We start from the raw sequence: 20,932 nt of genomic DNA on the forward strand, positions 1-20,932 counted from the left end.
CGCTAACAAGGTGTACATTCGGCCTAAAGGCTAACAACAAAGTGTAGAACAAGGTGTACACGTGTTTTGTTGAACTTTTTTTCATTTATTTGAGAAATAGTTCGTTCTTCCAAACCAGATATGAGTGTATTAGCCCTGCTTAAAGCGTGGCATAAAATTCTTGTACTTGAACCGATTCATTTATTGTGGATCTACAAAAAATACATGCCGGAACAGTTATGCATAGAATATCAACATGAGACAATTGAGCTTGATGTTGTTTTTTTTTAATTTGGGAACAAACAATAACTTTTATTGTGTTTTTCCGAAAGATTATGCATAAAAACATCGTTTAATGAAGAAAAGTGAAAATTATCCAAAAGTAACATAGGACAACTATGCGTAAAACGGGAGAAGATACCTCGTAAAAAAATGCGTTAATTGGAAAATCCGCATAAAAAACCTTGGTGGATGCCAATACAAAGCCTCTTTCGCCATCGTTCGGAAAATTTCAGAGAATGCGTTCGATTCCATATTTCGTTAGCAATCTAAAACACACTGTTGTTGCATACAACTGGAATGGTGTTATATAGAAAACTGCGTGACTGATATGGCTATTTAAACCGTGGATTCGGAGTTATATCGTTATAAAAGCTATATTGAAGTTTAAAACAAATTCAAATTATGGTTCATGGTGTCGATGCTGAGCATACCTAACTCAGCTTTAGCAATGGTTTGCAACGTTACCATGGACGCTTCATTTGGGACAGATATCCAATGGAAGTACTGCTCATCAGTCAAGATGGACTGAAAGTGTTTCTCGAAATGCATAAGAACAAATATCGAACATGTATTGAAGAGATTTCGTCTCGATAAATCTATCCCGATTCACATTGAATTCTTTTTTCACGCGACTGATTTCAAGAAAATCACGTAAAAAATCGGGTAATTTCAAGAGAAGCGCGGAAAATAAAATCACGCAAAAAAACTCGCGTAAAATAAGAATTCCCCATTAACAAGCATCGCGACTTTTGAATTTCCTCCAGGTTAAGTGTATTCGATTCTCATTTTAAGGGGGGGGGGGGGGGTATGGTTATGTTGGTACTCATGTCTCTCACTTATGATGACATGTGCAGTCATTTAGAATGTTCAGTTGATTTTTGACAGCTAGTTTGCTTGGCTCGTATTCCGGAAAATGGATCAAATAATCTGTATCAAATATTGCAAAACAAAATTAATTGCACGGACGCATGACTGATGCATTTGATGAAGCTACCAGTGCCCTGGTAACCCTATCCCAACCAATACAAATTTAGTGTAGGCAGCATAAAGCTCACGCATTGTTGATTGTTCGGAGTCAATGTTGATCCAAATATGTTCAGCATTTTCAATGGCCAATAGCCAATGATTCCGTTGGATAGTTTCTTTTGGGAAACGATGTTTGAACACTCATCCGGAACTTTATTTGGCGATTTGCGATTTACAATCACTGCTGCCAGATCGCAAATCTCGTTAGGCATAAGAATGCCCTTTCCAAGAATCGTCAGTCTTCGCTGAATTAGTGTACTGCATTAACACAGCAAATGTTCCGAAGTTTCAGCTTCGAAATTGCAGGAACGACAGTTATCATCTGCCAGTTTTCCGATTTTTTAAGGTGATACCTGCTCGGACAGTGTCCGGTCAATAGACCGGTTAATGTACTCAAATCTGCCTTATTCAAGCTGAGTAGGTTGCGTGTTATTGTTACAAGGTGTAATGAATAATTTGGATTGTCTTTGTGGTCATAGAACCCTCCATTTGGCTTCAATCATTGATATTTCCCAGGTTTTCAGCTCAGATTTCATACATGATGTAGATAATCCACAAAATGGCTCAGGCCCGACGAATTAAGTTTAAGATACTAATCTTGCTATGAGATTTTACCTTCTTTACCTTCTATACCGCATTGACCAGGCACCCAGTATAGATGCACGAAAATTACTCACACGTATAAAATAGCGTGCAGTGTGTGTGCGCTGTTTTGCACGCTATTTACCAATACGAACGCGAGGACCTTTATAGCATACTTGATAAATGTCTAAGTTCGTTGGTTTGAGTTCACGATGAGTAGACAATAAACCGTAACTTTTTTTTTGCATCAGAAATCATGTTTTCGTTCCTCTTTATATGGACGTAAAAATAAGATTGCGTACGCGGGTATAAATTTCGTTCCTAGGAGAGTAGAAATATGGATTGGAGTCAGTTGAATGAAGAAGCAGATTTGTACTCATTAGTCGAGTCAGTAAAATAACCACTGACTGGACCAGTTCACCAGTCATCCTCGCTAGTCAACGCTAGTCAATTCATTTTCTAGTCAAGTCACCTTTTTGTTGTGGGCGACTGCCGATGCAGTTCTAGTCGAAGCGAAGCTACTGAGAGTAGAGTCGGTCTTCATTTTTCACCTTCGAAGATTTCGGGCCCTGCTAGTTGCACATATTGGTACAAAAGTAGAAGGCATGAAAGAGCATCTAGGGCTTTGGAGGGTGCGTCCACAGTTGTATGCGCATGAACTTCAAAAATAGGATACATATACCTAAATTGATCAAAAATAACACTCAATAAAACACTCGCATCAGTAGAACTATTGACCTACTAACTGTGATTTGGAAAACATCATATGTAAATATACTCTTCAGGAAAAATCGTATCAGCAGCAGGGTTCCATAATAAAATCTGTGTTTTTGATTTGAAAAAATCTTTTATTTTGGTTTTTTACAAAAAATCTGTATTGAAATCTGTATTAATTTTATAAGTCCGGTTTTGAAGCTTAATTTTAGCTTTTGTATCATTGATTGGCATAGTTATTTTTGAATAGGCGATGTTGATTGTATACATGTAAAGCCAGAAAGCATAGCATAGCAAATGAGGTGCAATGGAAGTTTATTCAGTTAGCTGGGTTTGTTTGTTTGCATTACGCGACGTAACACAAACACTCAATTTTGCCTGATTTTTCTGAAGTGATCCTGATTTTTTTCTGATTTTATAGTTTTTTTTATTTTATCGCAATAAAAAGGATCCGTGTTATGTATACCGGGATTTTTGTCTGTCTGATTGGAAATGAGAACTGTCAGAATAGCCTACATAAAAAGCTCTACGATTCTCCCTTGTATAGTGATTGCCCTTTCTTTCGTTTATTATTTATTATTACGTATTAATATTTATTTGCATGCTTAAAACACGTAGTGCGTTTATTCCACCTAGAAATCCATTATGTTTTTCGCTTCACAATGACAGAAAATGAAACCGTCAATGCCAATTGAATGAATGAACATTGAGGATAATTTTTCGAGATCTTTTTTTCCTCTCTTTCTCTCATATTAAGGATAACAGAGTTATAGATGTTCAGTAGATTTTCTTTTTAAAGTATATAATTATTCAAAACCCGTAAAAAATGTATGACATTTATTGCCGTAGTCATAGTATCACGAACCACAATACTAATAATGCAAAGTTGTAGAAATGCCTAGAAAAAGTGAAGTTTGCTCAAGTATAAAACAAAGATTTTTGATAGACTGGGTACGGAAATAATAGAAACAATATTAGCCACTAAGAATTATTTAGAACTGAAAAAAGAAGACAAATATTCTCTTATGTTTTCGCAGCAAATAACATGTAAATACAATAAATCGATGTATAAGAAGTAAGAGAAGTAAGAAAATGTAAGCATTTTTCAAAATAAAATGTATTTGTCATTAAACATTGTGTTATTTATTGGAGGAAACATAATCAGTTGTTCGGAAAGTTCGTGCCGCCATTGATGATGAATAAATCGAGACGTTGATCAAGAGTAATCATCAGTATACTATTAATGAGCATCTGCTGAAGCTTGGTTACGTATATCGAGACGATATGTGGGTTCCACACAATTTGAATGAAACGTCTTCTAAGGATTGTATTTCAATCTGCGGCTCGCTTTGTAAATGTAACGAAAATGCCGTTTTGAAGCAAATCGTCTACGTGATAGACGTCGCCTTTCCATCAGGCCAACGCCAAACTGCATGTCTCGATAAATTACACAATGAATTATTTTGGAGTCATGGTAAGAGATCCTATATCACCAGCTCTCAAACTAAGCGGTTATTACACCCTCAGATTACCACAAGTACAGGTCTCTACAAAATTCATTCAAGGGCAAGAACAACGATTCTTTGGACAGAATTAAAAATACCTTGAACAATTTTCGACGAGACAACGAACTGGTAGGATTGAATTTTAAAGCAGCATGAAACATGTCGAAAGATTGTGGAACAAAACTGAGCATATACAATTGAATAAACGTATGTCTGCCTATAAAAACGATGCCTTTGTTCTCCTAAAAATCGGCACGGACTTTCCGGAACTTTCCCAACTTTCCCGGATTTTCCCAAAATGAGCTATCCTGATTTCTTCCTGATTTTTATTTTCATTTTCCCTGATTTTTGAAAATTGTAATTGGCAGCCCTAGATAGCACAATAAGGGAACAATTCAAAAACTGGAGAACTTCCAACGTTGAAAGGGGACGAAAAGTTATTAGAAAGCTTATGCTTGAATACGGACAGGACAGGAATGTTTCAATTCAACTAAATTAAATTTCTGTTTTTTATTCAAACTTTCGTCTCTCAACCATTTGATGATTCTGCAGATGGTTATAAAAGTATTTTTTTCTCGTCCAGTTCAGTAGCATCTGCTTCTGCAGCTTCAACGGTGTTTGCGACCGACAGCGCGAAAGAGGAGCAAGTGTTCCCTAATTCAATTTTTTTTTTCACTGCGTTAGGGTGGGTTTAGACTAGTGATATATTCATGTGAAGAAATATGATGAGATTTATAGAAATCGCTAGCGTGAACTTCTATAATGAATATATTCATACTTCTTCTTCTATAATGAATATATTCATATTTTCGGTGAATTTATTCACCTGAAGTAGAACTGCATCCAACTTTAGTGATTTCTCAACAGTGAGAAATTCACAAGCGTTTACACATGCTGAATTTATTCAAGTAATATTAGGCTGTCAAAAAAGTCCTGCGGTATTTTTTTAAAATTTTCATTTGTTCATTAAATTAGTTACAATCATCTGTTTTAAGTCAAATATGCGCCGTTTTGTTCGATGACTTGTTCCCTACCTAGCTCGTTCGCCATGAACAAAAACAGGTGGTAGTCACTTGGTGCAAGGTACGGACTATACGGCGGATGCAAAAGAACCTCCCATCCGAGCTCCCGGAGCTTCTGGCGCGTCACCAAAGAAGTGTATGGCCTGGCGTTGTCCTGCTGGAAGACAATGCGGCCTCTGTTTATCAAAGATGGCCTCTTCTTCATGAGTGCTACCTTCAAGCGGTCCAGTTGTTGGCAGTACAAGTCCGAATTGAGCGTTTGGCCATTGGGAAGCAGCTCATAATAGATTATTCCTTGACAATCCCACCAAACACACAGCAGAACCTTCCTGGCCGTTAATGAGGGCTTGGCCACCGTCTGAGCCGCTTCAGCGGGCTTCGACCACGACCGTTTGCGCTTCACGTTGTCGTAAGTGACCTACTTTTCATCGCCAGTCACCATCCGCTTCAAAAACGGGTCGATTTTGTTGCGATTCAGCAGCGATTCACATGCGTCGATACGGTCAAAGATGTTTTTTTGCGTCAACGTGTGTGGCACCCATACATGGAGCTTCTTTGTGAATCCAAGCTTCTTCAAATGGTTAATAACGGTTTGATGACTTATCCCCAGCTCTTGGCTGATGCTATGGCTGCTATTATACCGGTCTTTCTCGGCTAATTCAGCGATTTTGTCGCACTTTTCGACGACAGGCCTTCCGGAGCGTGGCGCATCTTCGACGACCTCTACACCAGAACGAAAACGTTGAAACCATCATTGTGCGGTGGAAATGGAAACTATATCGGGTCCTTAAACTGCACAAATTTTATTGGCTTGAGATGCTTTTTTGCCTTTGTCATAGTAGAACTGTAAAATATGTCAGATTTTCTCTTTATTTTGCTCCATATTTGCGACACTATAACTCACGAACGACTTAACCAAACAAAACACTGTCAAGAACTATATTATAGCGCGCAAAAATACCTTTCCAACAAGCTATAGTATGACTCGATACAATGAATACAACTAGAACTACGCGCTTACAACGACACCTCGCGGAAATACTGCAGGACTTTTTTGACAGCCTAATATATAACTCGAATAAGTGTATCATATTTATTCTCACCCGTTTACACCTATTTTCACGTGAATAAATCCATCTATAGCTATAGATCTCCATAATGTAAACCCGCCATTACTCTTATCAGTCAAAACTAGCTACTGAATCGAGATAGCGGTTCACGGTGGAAACGGTAGCTGACCAAAAGATGGCGGAAAGTAGTTCGCGTGTTGAAGCAGAGATAGCGCCACTTCCCGATTTTAGCGCGCCGTAGTCCCGGAACTTTTTGAATGCACTGTGCATGATCATCAGGAATAATTTTTATCAATCTTTCAGAACACCTCTCAAGAATAAAAAAAGAAGAAAAAAAATTCGAGGGGTTGTATCCGAGACACGACCGCTTAGGACGTAGGACTACGCAATCTTTTTCTTTTGATATTTGTTGGTTTATCATTTCGGATATTATTTGCGAATACGTCGAAATTTAATAAATAACTTTTTAGCAAAAAGTTCCGAGAACCCTGAAAAGGTTTAATGGCTTGCGTGGTTTTGTAGAATAATTTCGAGAAGCAACGATTCCATTTGCCATTCAACAAGCATTCGCTAGCGTTCACAACTTGGGGGAAAACATAAAACACAAAACGAGCAAAATAAGCGACTTTGTTGTTTCGGGCACAGAAAGATTCTGAGAATTTTCCTCAGAGGAGATGCAATACTTATGTGCTAACGACAACGTACTCACTATGAAAGGGTGGAGTTTACTTCGCAAATTTTCTCTTTGCTATTCCCCTTCGTTGTTTCTGTTCTAGCGGTTGCATAAGTTGCCCATTATTAACAGCTCTGTTCGGGAAAGCACACAAATGGACAGAACAAATGTATGGCGAAATAGGAATACTTCCAATTTCCATCAATTTAAACCATATACAGACTATGGGATTGTAATGTTTAGCATATCAAACAAATCTAATTTACAATAAAATTTACGATTCGATTGGTATGCGAATCGTTAAAATCCGTTCGCGGCAAAAATAGTTATTAACGTTAACTTTATTTCATAAAAACGTGACCTGTCTTCTAATTTGGCACCCTTAATGTAAGACGCAGTCCTACGTCAAAAATCAATATTGAAGAATCGATTTTCTGAACGATCTAGGAATCGATTCACTAATTAAATCAGTACCATATGATCGATCTTTGAAAAATCAAATGCCTCTTTTTCCAATTTAACTACTTATTCTATATGAGTATCGTCTTTTATTTAGAGGGGGAATGAAAAGTTCATATTTCTATCAAACCTAAAGACCTTTTTTTTTTCAAATCAATACTTCTGCTTGGCAGCTCATTTGGGGATCCTTGCGCTATAAAGCCCGGAGCTAATCCGAACAATTAACAGATTTTTTTGAAAATTGCACCATGGAATTAATTTTAGTTATTTTTCAATGGCTTCAGTGGTTAGACGGCTCAAGCTGTGGTCCACACATATAACATATCTTGCATCTCCAAAGGCGTTTTTCCCGGCTGCCACAATGTTGGCTTCACCATCTGTTACCATATCGTATACCTCATAATAGAGAACAATCCTTAATCGTCACTGATTTGATTATCAGGAATGCTATTTTGACGTAGGACTACGTCTAACCGGAAGATATAGGGGGTGAAATGGAAATCTAGGCACTGAACAAGTAGGAAAAAATGCAAGATTTGGAACGAGTTAGCAGGCAAAGCTGCTCGCGACGATAAGAAAACCCGCATTCAGAACAGAACACATTCGGTTCGGTGGACATCAAGACAACAGGCAGTTGCAGCGAGTGGCGAGTGGCAAATGCAATCGCCAAACGGCATCAGGTAGCAGAAGAAAAAAGTTTGTTCTTTATACAAACTGCTTTGGTGGCAAATCCAGAACAAGGCGGCATCGAGGGCGTTCGGAATGGTTTTTTTCAAAACCACGAGTACTAAGTTTTCTAAATTGGAACCATTCCATAAAACAAGGCGCTTTTCAGGGCCATTAAACCTTCCAAAAAAGAGTTTAGGAAATACAGTTCAATGCTTTCTAAAACATTATCCAAAATAATAATAAAACACAAATTGATTTTTTCATAATTTGTTTGCCAGGATCTGGTGAGTATGTGAATTTGGCAGTTGTTCTGAGCTTATTGATAGTTGGGGACTTTCCTGATTATTCAATTTTCACCAATTCTTAAATTGTTTCCAGATTGAAAGTACAGTAATTTACAATTAGTTCGACATTTAGCTAATTGGACGGACATGTAATGCGACTTATTTAGTTGGACATTTTTGTAAACATAGAGATCCAAATTATGACCCCACATTGAAAGTCGACACTGTACCACTGTCATCGCAAATGTTCAATTACAGGTTAAAATCGCCTCCAATGCGACACTGAGTGGCGCTTCGGCATGTCGCATTGAATGTAATTTACTGTACAACATGTCACAAAGCTGGATGAGAAGAAATTTTCCAACTGTGAAAGCTGTGGCGAGTGGCAAACGCAATAACTAAACAGGAAGGTTTAACCGAACAAGATTGGAATATCGAGTGATAACAAAAACACAACACCAAAGGTTCTTTTCAGAACCATCAACATATTCATAAAGAGTAAACAGTAAACTAATCCATTTTTCAGGTAGATAGGTAGGTATTCACGTAGGAGAAGAAAATAAAACAATATATTAAAAATATATATTTAACAAAAGCTGTCCCCTTTGTATAGTCCTACGTCACTCCGGTTATGTCCCCGACATTACCCACCCGTCTTTTTTGTCTTGAATATTCTTGCGGCCTTGGGTGTGCTTGATTGAGGAAGCAGGGAGTGAGGTCAACTGTTTTCATAGTTAAAATAAGAAAACGGGAATTTTAAAATAAAACAAAATAGAGTAAAATTTATTTTATCTCCCTCACATGCGTCAACGCACGACGCATTCCTCCATGCATCTCTAGTAGACCGACGAAGGGATTAGTTCCCTCGTCGCATTCTCTTCGATCTCCCCGATCGACTGAAATCTCTTTCCACGAAGTGACAACCTCAACTTGGGGAACAAAAAAAAAGTCGCACGGAGCCATATCAGGTGAATACGGTGCTTGCTCGATGGTATTTACTTGAGATTTGGTCAAATAATTCGGTACAATTCGGGCTCGGTGCGATGGCACGTTATCATCACGCAAAATCAAAAAATTGTCGGCCCACATTTCCGGCCAGCCGATTTTCGTGAGTATATCGAGTACAAAGAATCGATCCAAAGAAATCGAAATGGAAAAAAATGATTTTCTGAATAACGATTCAAGATCGCCCAATCCTATTCAGACCACGTATTGCGGGTCGGCTTCGAATAGTTTAACCCGAGTTAGCGTCATGATGCCGAGGGCTTCGTGTCCGATTCCAGTTCTATTCAAAGGCAATTCCTTCTGACTAGCACTGGTATACGCGTATTTTATGTTCCTGAAACTCAGAATGTAGTCAAAGCGTGTAATTTAGCATAGAAATCTCAATCAAGTGGTAACAAAAATGACACAAGTAACTCTACTTTGAGACGGCGCAATTCTCCCCCAAATGGCATGGAATACACTCCAAAGGGGGTCTTCGTAGCCTAATTGGTTGCGTGTCCGCTACGAAGCGAACAATCATGAGCTCATAACTCAGGGCCCTCAACTGACCATCTTTGTGTGTTATTCTAGCTACTACGTCCATGCATCAATCATCATGTGATGGTGATCCTAGCCTGTCACTCCACAATGGAAGCCTCATATCAACAGTCCCACTGTGTTCAACTGTGAACATTCGAACAATAGGAATATTCTTACGTCGAAAAAGGCGACTTGTGTAGTGTATCGATAGTATAGGAATACTTTTACGCCTAAATGGCTACTGTGTAATACATACAACATGAGAAAAAATGTACACGATAAGTTCGGCTCCGTTACAGCTTAATTGTTAAATGAGTCTACCATAAATAAAAACAGATGGGATAAGAAAATACACTTCAAGACGATGTTGCTTTCAGACCTAGCGTCAGGCAAAATCACTGCAAATATGAGCATGCATTCCGAACCGAACGACTTGAGCGCGACCAATCCACACGACTCTTGCCGTCGTAAAAAAAGCCAAAAATTGTTAATGATGTTAAAACTATTCTTGAAAACGGTGAATTGTTTTCTGATTAGACCGTCTCGAGCCGTGTGTGGCCAAGTATGCCTCATACGCAGGCTGAAGAGGCAATGATCTGCCTAGCTTCCACCCTATGGTGAACGCTCTGCACGTATCCGATCATGGTCTCTGTGTCGTGCATCTCATACGTAGGCTGATGACACGAGACGTTGTTTCGCCTTGCGGAACAACGAACAAGGTGTCCCGGTACAAGTCTAGCGAACTAACCGGGATGGCTATAGTGAGCTAAAATAGCTTTGCCAGTAGACGTTGACAACGCCATGTTCTACGCTATTAAGGGCTGAACTTGAATGATGGGTCAATAGCACGAGTCCCACTGCTTGAATCAATTCCAGTAGATATGCGTGAAGAGGTTAGGTAAGCTTTATATGGACCATACAGAGCAAAGAAACGATTATCTCGAAACCTGACTGCTGAATATGCTATTCAGCATGGTGTCAGACATTTAGGAGGCGATTGGTTATTAAGGATGAAAACTTTTGAAGGAACCTCTAGAAGAACATGCCATATTTTCTGCCAATTTTCATTTCGAAAAAGTATGTAGCAGTAAACCATCGAATGCTGTGTTATGTCTACAGAGACCGTGCTAGATCAATTTTAACCTTTGAATATTGCTTCAGACGATTCAAGAGAGGAAATTTCAACACAAGCGACAAAGAGTGTGAAGGAAGATCTGCAACAGTTAAATACGATGGATTGGAGGCGATATTAAACCGTGCTGGTCTCAAGATGATTGTGCTCCCGTGGCCGAATGGTTAGCGTCACACCTAATATGCCGGGGGTTCGGGTTCGATTGCCGTTCTGGTCGGGGGAATTTTTCGCTAAATAAATTTCCTCCGACTTGCACTGTGGTCACGCGTATTCTAGAGCTTGCCACTCAGAATGCATTCAAGGGGTGTAATTTGGCATAGAAATTTCAACTCAGTACTATTAAAAATGACGCAAGTAATACTACGTTGAAACAGCGAAGTTCCTCTAGGATCGTTAATGCCATTTAAGAAGAAGAAGAGGTCTCAAGATGAACCCAAGTGACGGGCAATCAACTTTGACAGATTACACTGGACGGTTAGAAGAAAACGACCGGAATGGGTTGACAGAACAGGAATTGTGTTTCATCACTCACAGCCAATAATAAATAACCATTACCATTAGTTCCGATTCGAAAGAGATGAATATTTATTCTTAATTTTGATAAGGACGGGAAATACTTTTGCGGTTTTTGTTCACATTGTGGACTGTATAACTCGACTCTACATTTTTGATTTGTTTTTTTTTACTACCAGTTAAAAATTCAAATAGGGAGGGAAAATCACTAGTCTATCCTAAACCAATATCAATATTGTTTTCATAAAAAAATCTAGTTAACAAAAATAGCTACATCAAATTGTCATCAGTAGTTTCATTGTTGTTGCTGTTGTTGTTGTTGTTGTTATAATTTACCATGTTTAAACTCGATAAAATTGCTCTTTGCACTAACAGTTGGTAATAGTTGGGTCTTCATGAACAACAGTTCGTTTACACGGGTCCATTACACTAGTCAATAATTTAAAAAGTGTGTATCCAATCGAAGCTCTTGCCACTTCTGAGGGTGACATTTGACACAATCGATTATTCGAAAATTTGCAGGTCATTGGTGCCATATTTTGAATAAGTCTACCTATGCACTGGGATTACTTCCATAACAATTAGTAAGGAAACATTAAGAAGCGTGTTTTTAAGTTCCCTTTTTTTCCCGTCGAATTGTAAAATAGCTAAGAAGCGACTTCTGTTGACTAAAATTGATTGCGAGTGAGTGAGTGTATGAGTTAAACGTTCGTGCGTCTTCGTGAGTTTCCCAAACAGCCAGATCGGCTCAACAGATGACGCTTCCAGCCACCATCCAGAGGCAATAGTACATCATCGTGGCATAGTGGACATCGTGCGGCTCCCGTTGTCAGTTCTGAAAAAAAGATAATTATGATTATGTTATATGTTAAACAATAATGTCGAATTCGGACCTCGGCAGAAGTCTTCCAGCATATGGTACTCGTACAGATCTTTGTGTACGGATTCCGTACAACGTTCGCAAGTTACATAACTTGTTTTTGCTTCGCATTCATCTAAAATGGGTAGATTTTTAGTTAAAATGGTACAAAAATTATCAACTCAATATTACTGATTAGATGAGGTGACAGTGCTGCCACCTCCAATATTTGACTACATTGAGGACACTTCGTTAATACAGGACAAGTCTTCCAGTAGTGTTTGTCTAGCTGTGCGGGGTCACCGTGGTATATCCAATCACAAAAAGGGCAGCGACTAAAATTTACAACAGACAAAACATTAGCGACTTCGTTGACCAAAATACTCAAAGATTCGGATTACATCTCATTATCAATCCCTTCGAACGAGTCCGAGTTGGAACTTTTCCTCGAACCTGTGCCATTGTCGGACACCAAAAATCCAACAGTGCTGTCATAAATCATTGTCTTCGGCTGGCTCAATTTCTGGTTTACTCCTCCATCTAGCACCGTATCCTTTCCATTACAGTCCGGCTTCTGATAGTACGAGCCCTCACATTTATCCTCCGAAGCCCAGTGGTGTTGACCAATTGCGTGACCACTTTTACTCTTGATGATACCGGCTGGATCTGGTCTTCGTAACGGACTAGAGTTGGTATCCTGCAATTTCAATGAACTGAAATTTGACTGCCAACTAGGGTTCGTACCGTCGAGGAAACTAACAATCACACGCCCTCCTGCTCCCGATCCACTTCCTGCACTACTATCATAGCGCAAAGCCCGGTTGCGTATCTCAACTGGGGGAGAGTTTTTCGAGCTGTTCGACATTGGTGGGGAGCTAATGCCTGCGAAGGTTGTCGGTCCACTAAATTGTTTGCTCTCGAGCATTTCTTTTTTACGCTGTAGAGTATTCACATGGTTGTAGTTTCGAACTAAACATGTCTATGAACAACCCTTACCTGCAGATCAATTTTATCGAACTCAGTGAACAACTGTCGATAAAGCAGATTCCGTCGTGTTATGTCATCATCTGGCGGTAACTGCTTTCTAACTAGTCTTGGGTTCACTTTGTACACCAACAACAGAACTCTTTCAGCCACTTTTCTCACCGATTCTGCCGGGTGGTGAATCCCTGAACAACCTGACTCCGATAGCGTTCTGCATGCTAGCCCACTTTGCTTATCACTGGAGATACCCTGACTCAACACCAGTTGTTCTAACATCTGCATACGACTTAGAGCCAGCCTCGGATGTGTGCCACTACCAACCGGTCTGGACAGCGCTGGGGCAATAAGATGCTGGTCTCTCACTTCCTGGCAAGCTGCAATACTCAAAATTGTATGCTGAGCCAGCGTATGAACCCTAGCGGACGGGTCGCCGCTTTTTGACAACAGCTCCGGCAGTAGTCGATCAACAGACCGAGAAACTTCGTTCGGAGCAACACTAATCCAATGTTTAAACCAATAAATGATTACTCAAACTATTTTAAGTATAGATGCTTACCGATTCGGTACAAATTCCAGGAAAAGTGTCCGCACTGTCTCAGTCGCTTGACTGAACACCGAGAACACCGCATCCCGAACTCCACGATGCAGCAGCAGTGTAGCACTCCGACAGATCTTGTTAGGGCCAGCAGATGGTTCACCTTCCTCTTCGTGTTTGATTATATTTCTCAGCCTAACAAGACCCTCCTCGCGATCGGTGAACTGCCGAGAATAGATCAACTCCACAAGTTCCATGCCGAAAATCAGAATCGGTAACGCAGCCTGTCGTCTCTCCCGATCGTTCAGCTTCGAGCGAACCTTTCCGGAGTCGTTTTCCATCATCGCTGTCCCCTGACACTCCCGCAGGAAATCGTTAGTATGTGAGCTATAAAACGCAAAAAAAAAACAAGTTAATTGCAACAATTTGCAGCGCGACGTGGATTTACTGCCTTAGCGTAGTGATAGCTCGCTCGTCGTAGTCTTCGTAGCTGTTGCGTGGAGCGCTTTTGTTACGTCGTCTCAACGAACCAGTATTCGTTGGCGACCGCATCGGACTGCGTCCCTTGTGACTCACCAGTGGTGAGTTCGGTATGTCATCTGGTCTGGATAGATTATGGTGAGATTTGCTGGGCGTAGCTTCCTGCGGTTTGCTCATTGCACCACTACTGGATGCAGGAGTTGAAGAATTGGTGGTTGTAGAATCAGTCGTTACGTGTAAAATTTGCTGTTTAGTAACCTCTGTCACCGACGGTAAAGGAGTTTCAGATAAAGCACTCGCGACATCTTGTAAGCTTGGTGGTGAAGGCAACATCGGTTTGGATGCGTACAATTCCGAACATGAATCATTGCTAGCAACGCTCTTATCACTCTTCAGCAGCGTATCGACCTTCAACTGATCGAACACCGCTTTCCGGTACATCTCTATTTGCTCTTTACGCAAACGTGCCGTGGTGAAATCCTCCTGTTGAACGGCTTGTCGCTTCGCCAGAGCGTATCTACCCAATCGCTCTCCCGCAGTACGCAAAGCACCCATACATAGTTTCAGTTTTCTCGCATACTCGAATCGTTCGTCTAGGGAGCAGATATAGTTTTACTCATTACGCAGGAGACAAGAAAAACATTCACGTGCTCACCTTGAACAGCTTGCAATTTCAAAACCTCCATCCGTCGCACAACATTACAAATACTTTCCTCTACATACATTGAATATGACAAATCATCACAAATCGACGCCAACGAACTATTCAACATTTCTAGGTTCGACGGCGTGGCACTCAATACAGCTGAATTATGTTGAGCCATTATCAGCTCATCGGCAGATAACTCCTCCCCGAGGATATTGATCGCCAGCAGAGCTACCTGGTTATCTTTGTTGAATTTGTTCGGATAGGGAGATCCCAGATGTAGTTTGAGGTGCGATCCTACCTTGGGCGTTACAGTCACGCTTTGCAGCTCACGCGAGGTGTAGTTTGTACTCGAGTTATCCGACAGCGCCACAAAGCCCATATATTCGAAACTCTGGCTGGAGGGTGTGCTGGGTGCACCCTTGCTCGAGTAATGTAGCCATAACTCGAGGCGCTCCGCTGGAAAAGGTTTGAAAATGGTATTATTACACAAATCTCGAGTCATAAACATTGTGGTTCTGTTTTCGTAGAAGTGAGATGGATGATAACATTAAGTTCGTAGCACTTTTTGTCCTTTATGCGGTATCTAGTACGATTTTCCGTATCGTGAATAAACTGACACCTGAACCACGTTTACAAATCGCGCTTTTTTCCACGAAAACCAGTGCGAGAGAATCATCGTACCTTCGTTCATTTTACAGCCGACACAATTGTCCGTCAGAGATATTCAACGGTTCAACATGCTACATCGCGCATTCCACTATACTTTTATTGAAAGAAACGTTCCACGAACGAATTTCACGTAATAGATTCGCGAATTGGCCTCCAAGATAAAAAAAATTTAAAATCGTAACACACTATTTTCATGAACCCTCTGGTCTCCATGGATAAGCCGTAGACGATTGAGGCTTTGAAACACTATATTCACCACCTTATCACTGATATACGGCTTCCATGGCTGCAAGAAGTGACCATTGAACTTTCTCCGAGCCATCATATCTTCATAATAATTCAGCCCCCTTCTCATGTCAAAGATATGACAGTTGTTTGGCAGAACTAGGACAACTTGCAGATGACCGCTTGGTTTACTGAAAACATGCCGTAAACTCTCAAAGACCATTGCATTATTCTTTAGGCGACTTGTTTTTTTTGTACAAGAAATATAGGAAACGAGGTTAAGTGGTTCCGTTCCCGCTGTTTGTATATAGATGGCTAAAACTATAAGTGTAGGTCCATTTCGACATATCCCAAAGTTTACGGAGATGTTGCTCTGAGTGAAACAACGTGACATGATTGGTTCCCTCATTTTAAAGACGGTGATTTCAATAAAAACAACATCATTACAATATGATATCAGTCATAATTTTCTTTCAGTTGACGGTGAAGATGTTCGCTGTTATAGTCTGTGTTAGGGAAACACATTCCCGTGTGGAAATAAGCACGCGGGTATAAAAGCGCCCTCGATGTTCATGTATCAATGACGATTTCATCAGGCTTCTCGATTTTGGAGTCCGTGTTATTTTGTAAAATGTGCATGCGGGTACAAAAGCGCCCCCGGGTTGCATGTATCAATGTTCTTCTTCTTCGGTTGTGTTTAAGGGCTTCAAACTTTGCAGTTCATTCGCCTCTAATGTATCAATGACGATTTCGTCAGGCTTGCATTCAAAATTCAATCGTACCGCTCTCGTTTCCGAAAGTTTGAACTACACCCCTGTATAATAATGATAGACGTAGTCCTACGTTAACAGAGCTTGCTTATTCATTAAGAGCTACACGCCAAGCCATTTTCAAGCGATTGCATGCGTTGATAATGGTCTTCAACTTGGATAGACTGCCCAGCAAACATTAAATCGTATATCTAGCGTACATACAGCTTCATATGTCCCATATTCTGGGTGCGTCTGCGTTTAAAGTCTGAAACAAAGCGTAAAGCAAAAGTGGAGGCAATATACATAAATGGCAATTGCTTGCGAATTAGTTTGAATGAATATACGACTCACATATGCACCTAGTACGAGTATTGCCATACGTATATGCGATTTACTACAGGCAAACAAAAAAAACGAATGGCGGAAAACGTTCGTAAGGTTATAATTATTTTCATAACCTCAAGAACCGCCATTGGTATATATGACAACGCTTATTTTGCTAGAAATAGAAATTATTCAATTGACTTTTAGTGGTAGGGTGGCATAAATATTTAAAATGAGTGATGATAAAGAAAATTGCTCGGATGGGATTCGAACTCAGGTTGTTTGGAGATAAGCAACAGCTATCTCGCACGACTATCTGGAATATAAAACGCCATTCCTGGTCGTCTATTGTATGTTAATGGAAATGTTTTGAAGTATATATTTTTATTTTTATTTTCTGTATCATAGTGACTTTCAACACTTTTGGCTGGTTCGTCACTTTTGCTTTTGATGTTGGGAGTGAGAATTGAACTTGTGACCTTTAGCGTGAGAGGTACGGATGTTACCACTACGCCAGATCACTAAGTCCACTAAGAAATTTATATAGAAATGGTCAAGAAGATTCAGTGCTACGTGTTTGAAGTAACCAAATAACATGAAGTAAAAATTTTCATTCAATTTTACCAATTTAAAGTTGCCTTCGAACCTGCTGATCTGGTAGAGAAAAATTTTTTTTTTGTGTTTTAAGGTGAAGTTTATTCAATGCTGACTTTAATTGATTTTTAAAAGTGTCGAAAGTAACCTCCCAGCTAGTTTAAACAAGCAATTTTCAATCGCTAATGAACTTTTTTTTCTTGAATGAATTCCACAACCAAGTAATGTTTTTGTAATATCCGCTACTGTGCCAGTTTTAACATCTCAGAGTAAAAATTCAAAGAAAACTACCAAAAAATACTCCGTACGATTGTATTTACATACAGGTGTTTACATTCGACATGTGTTACCCAACACATGCATGCCACAAAATCAAAACAGATGAGATTCGAATTCCGACACAAAAAACTCAACAATGAACTCCACATATGCATCGCGCAGAATCCATCCGTATATTCATTCATCTGTCAATAATCCCACAAAATGATAAAATTCACCACTTCATTCCAACACAGGTTCACTTACGTATATAGTACTGATGGGCCAACACTTGTATCCGCACAATACGAGCTGGGTTGAAGAACCGCAGGACGATCTCCTTCGGGGCGACTGAACTGGTCCGATTCGAGCGCCATCCGTGGACCGTTGGGCTATGGCTGTTCAATTCACTTGCCGGATAGTCAGAATCCTCATCTAAAAGTTACGAACCATTGGCCCATTATTACATAAACATACCTCACACACATGGGAACCATCCTTCCAAGATTGGATTGGGAGCTGGTGAGCAAGCTTTGAATATTTGATGACTTACCAGAGGCGAACACTACTTTGAAGGGAATTTTCTTTGCCATATTTCAGCGCCAGTCTTTCGCCGAGTTTATTAAATATTACTGCCTTCCACAACTTGACGAAACGAATGTTGAAACTTTAATATTCTTATATAACTTGTAATGACCAAACGCTCTGATATATGCCAAGAAACGACGACAAAATTCGTGAATATGCTTCCAGGGATTGAAATTTGGGGCACAAGTCTACGATTGTGCAATAATGAGGCTCAATGTACCCATTTTTCACATCACATCAATAGCATCCTTTTGAATGCTGTTATAGTCGTATTTCACTGCCAACTTGGCTGCGCCTGTAAGGTATGCTGCAATACGAGCAGAGCGAACAGCTCGAGGGAGTGAAAAAAATGAAGAAGAACAGCAAAAAAAATGGAAATTCTTTTTGTTTTTCACAGTTTTAATGATTTAATCCAGTAAATCACATTTCTGCCACGCTTCACGACAGGGCACCGTTTTCGATGTTAGGCCGAATCGACTTTGAATTACTATAAAATATCAGACTTGCAAGATACTCGTGTAAAACTGATTGGAAGCTGTCGAATTTTCCCAGCACTTGGTGATTTGATATAGAGAAAAATGTCACTAACAAAATTGAACTTTCGAAAATTCTACTTTCCCTTGCCCGTTGCGCAATCACCGATAGCACACCAAATTGGACTAAAATACAAGCGTAATAAAACACGATTAAATTACAACAATTTCTCGATTAGTCGATCGCTAGACTATTTTCTCTGATTGCAAAGCTCCGACAGTCTTTTCAGGTTTGCGATTTTCGCAAGCGTTCTGATATTGGCGTGAACCAGTGGAAAATTATCTGTCAAATGTGTTCATTTTGACTGTTCACGAAGCGAGTTTGCGCCTGGACGTTAGGCTACACGACTTTCGGTGTTTGTTTACATCCGCCTCTTCGCATCGCGAGCACATGGACAGCGTAATGGTTCATTCACCCAATCCAGAGACACAGCCTTGGAATGGGAAAATATCTGGCTCGTCTCGTTGCGATGGCGACGACGACGCTTGTTGCTTGCACTTGCAATAATTCCCTCACCTGTAGATGTAGATCCATTCACATGGCATTTATGCGGGGCCGGTTCGATTCAAGGGATGAATGGATACGAAGAATTAATTTATTCTATATTTTTTCAATTCGTTTATTTATAAAGCTAAATCACAGTTCGCGGAGCTGCAAATTCAAAAGTCGTTAAATTTACATGGTTTTGTCAAAGTTTGGATTTACGATTTGGTTTTCGCACACGTCTTCAAATAACGTTCCGTACGATGCTGACAGTTACCAATGCGAGGAACATGCTAATCAAACATATCGAGACAGCGTATCTCCACTTCAATTGGAAATTTATTTCACTGACCCAACAGGTCGTATTTGGAACAAGCAATATGACGAAGTCATCAAGGTCATTGAATTCCATCTATCAGACCCGTGTCTCTACATGAAGCACCTTTCACCCTTACAATCGAAATGTGGTCAAACCAGAATTGTAAAATAATTTAAAAAAATAAAATCATTTTTCTGATTGATGTTCAATTAGAATAAATTTTAAAAAATCAACTTCGATAGACCGAATCCGAATTGTGGCCTTTCGTTGAACTTCTGCCATCAGATTCTGTACATCCAATTTATTGAGTTTGTTCACCATTTGTGCCACTTTTGGTCAAAAATTCGTTCACATTAACGTGCATTAACGTGGTACAAAATCCACAAATCTGGTCGTTTGCATCGAATTTTCTCTCTCTCAACCGCCTCATATAGCCAAGGTTATACCGATTTGCCCACCGAATGGAATTCCGAATCGACAGTAAAAGTACAATCCATATCAAAAATTGCTGAGCAAAAAAAAGTTAACTTGTTACTAATGATGTTGTAAACAAATTAAATGAGAGAACGCACTCAAGTTGAGACCACTGACAGTAATACCAACATATAAAATAAAAATTTTAAAAGTGTTCAGCGGGAAGATTTGAAAATTACAAATTCCCGGAATATTTGACAGAATCTATGTTGACAATACAACTCGATTTTAAGCTAGATGCACGGTCGAGACGAAACTCCATCTTGTTCAAGACATTTTCGACGGAGAGAGTGTTGTACGCGTGCAAGCGCTGCCCACTGTTGTCATTTCCCCTCACTCCAGGTTTCCAGGCTGTTGACAAATATTCCTCGAACTTTTTATTACATCGCACAATGGTCCAGGACATGCATTTAAGTGGAAATTAGCATTTGGAGCTTGACAGTTATTTTTTAGACAAAAACCGTCTTAGACAAATTGTTACTCATGATAGAGCGCTCGTTTTTATGTTGTCAAAAAAAGGGTGACCAAAATTGTCGATGAAATAAAATATCTAACTTTCTTATCTTTATAGATAAGGGTAAATATAGCTCGACAATGTTGTAGCTCCAAGCATTTGAGATATCTTTGTAGAACAAAGTTTTTCTCTACCTCTTAAAATAACTGATATAGCGCCTTTTTTTCTAAGTTACGTTAGGGTCACCATGAAAAAAACTGTTTCTCTAACTTTTATATTTCAAATTTTACATGCAAACTGTCTTCAAAAGACTTTTA

General features: G+C 39.7%; 1 protein-coding gene across 2 annotated transcripts; it reads right to left on the reverse strand.

Annotated features, from left to right (window-relative positions):
- Nucleotides 1-11,487: 11,487 nt before the first annotated feature.
- LOC129779376 (centrosomal protein of 104 kDa) lies at nt 11,488-19,124 on the reverse strand. Of its 2 annotated transcripts, XM_055786806.1 has the most exons (11): nt 18,317-19,124; nt 18,031-18,198; nt 14,948-15,397; nt 14,261-14,885; nt 13,834-14,199; nt 13,290-13,773; nt 13,054-13,230; nt 12,695-12,990; nt 12,486-12,628; nt 12,328-12,429; nt 11,488-12,269 (listed from the first exon to the last, which is right to left on the reverse strand). In XM_055786806.1, exons 1-11 carry the CDS (start codon nt 18,354-18,356, stop codon nt 12,136-12,138), a joined length of 2,985 nt encoding a protein of 994 aa, XP_055642781.1. In that variant the 5' UTR covers nt 18,357-19,124; the 3' UTR covers nt 11,488-12,135. The 2 variants fall into 2 exon arrangements, with proteins under 2 accessions (XP_055642781.1, XP_055642780.1); XM_055786805.1 differs by having other exon boundaries at nt 12,695-13,230; nt 14,264-14,885.
- Nucleotides 19,125-20,932: the final 1,808 nt, after the last annotated feature.

Source organism: Toxorhynchites rutilus, chromosome 3, assembly GCF_029784135.1.
Source record: "Toxorhynchites rutilus septentrionalis strain SRP chromosome 3, ASM2978413v1, whole genome shotgun sequence".
In the NCBI taxonomy this organism is placed as follows: Eukaryota; Metazoa; Arthropoda; class Insecta; order Diptera; family Culicidae; genus Toxorhynchites; species Toxorhynchites rutilus.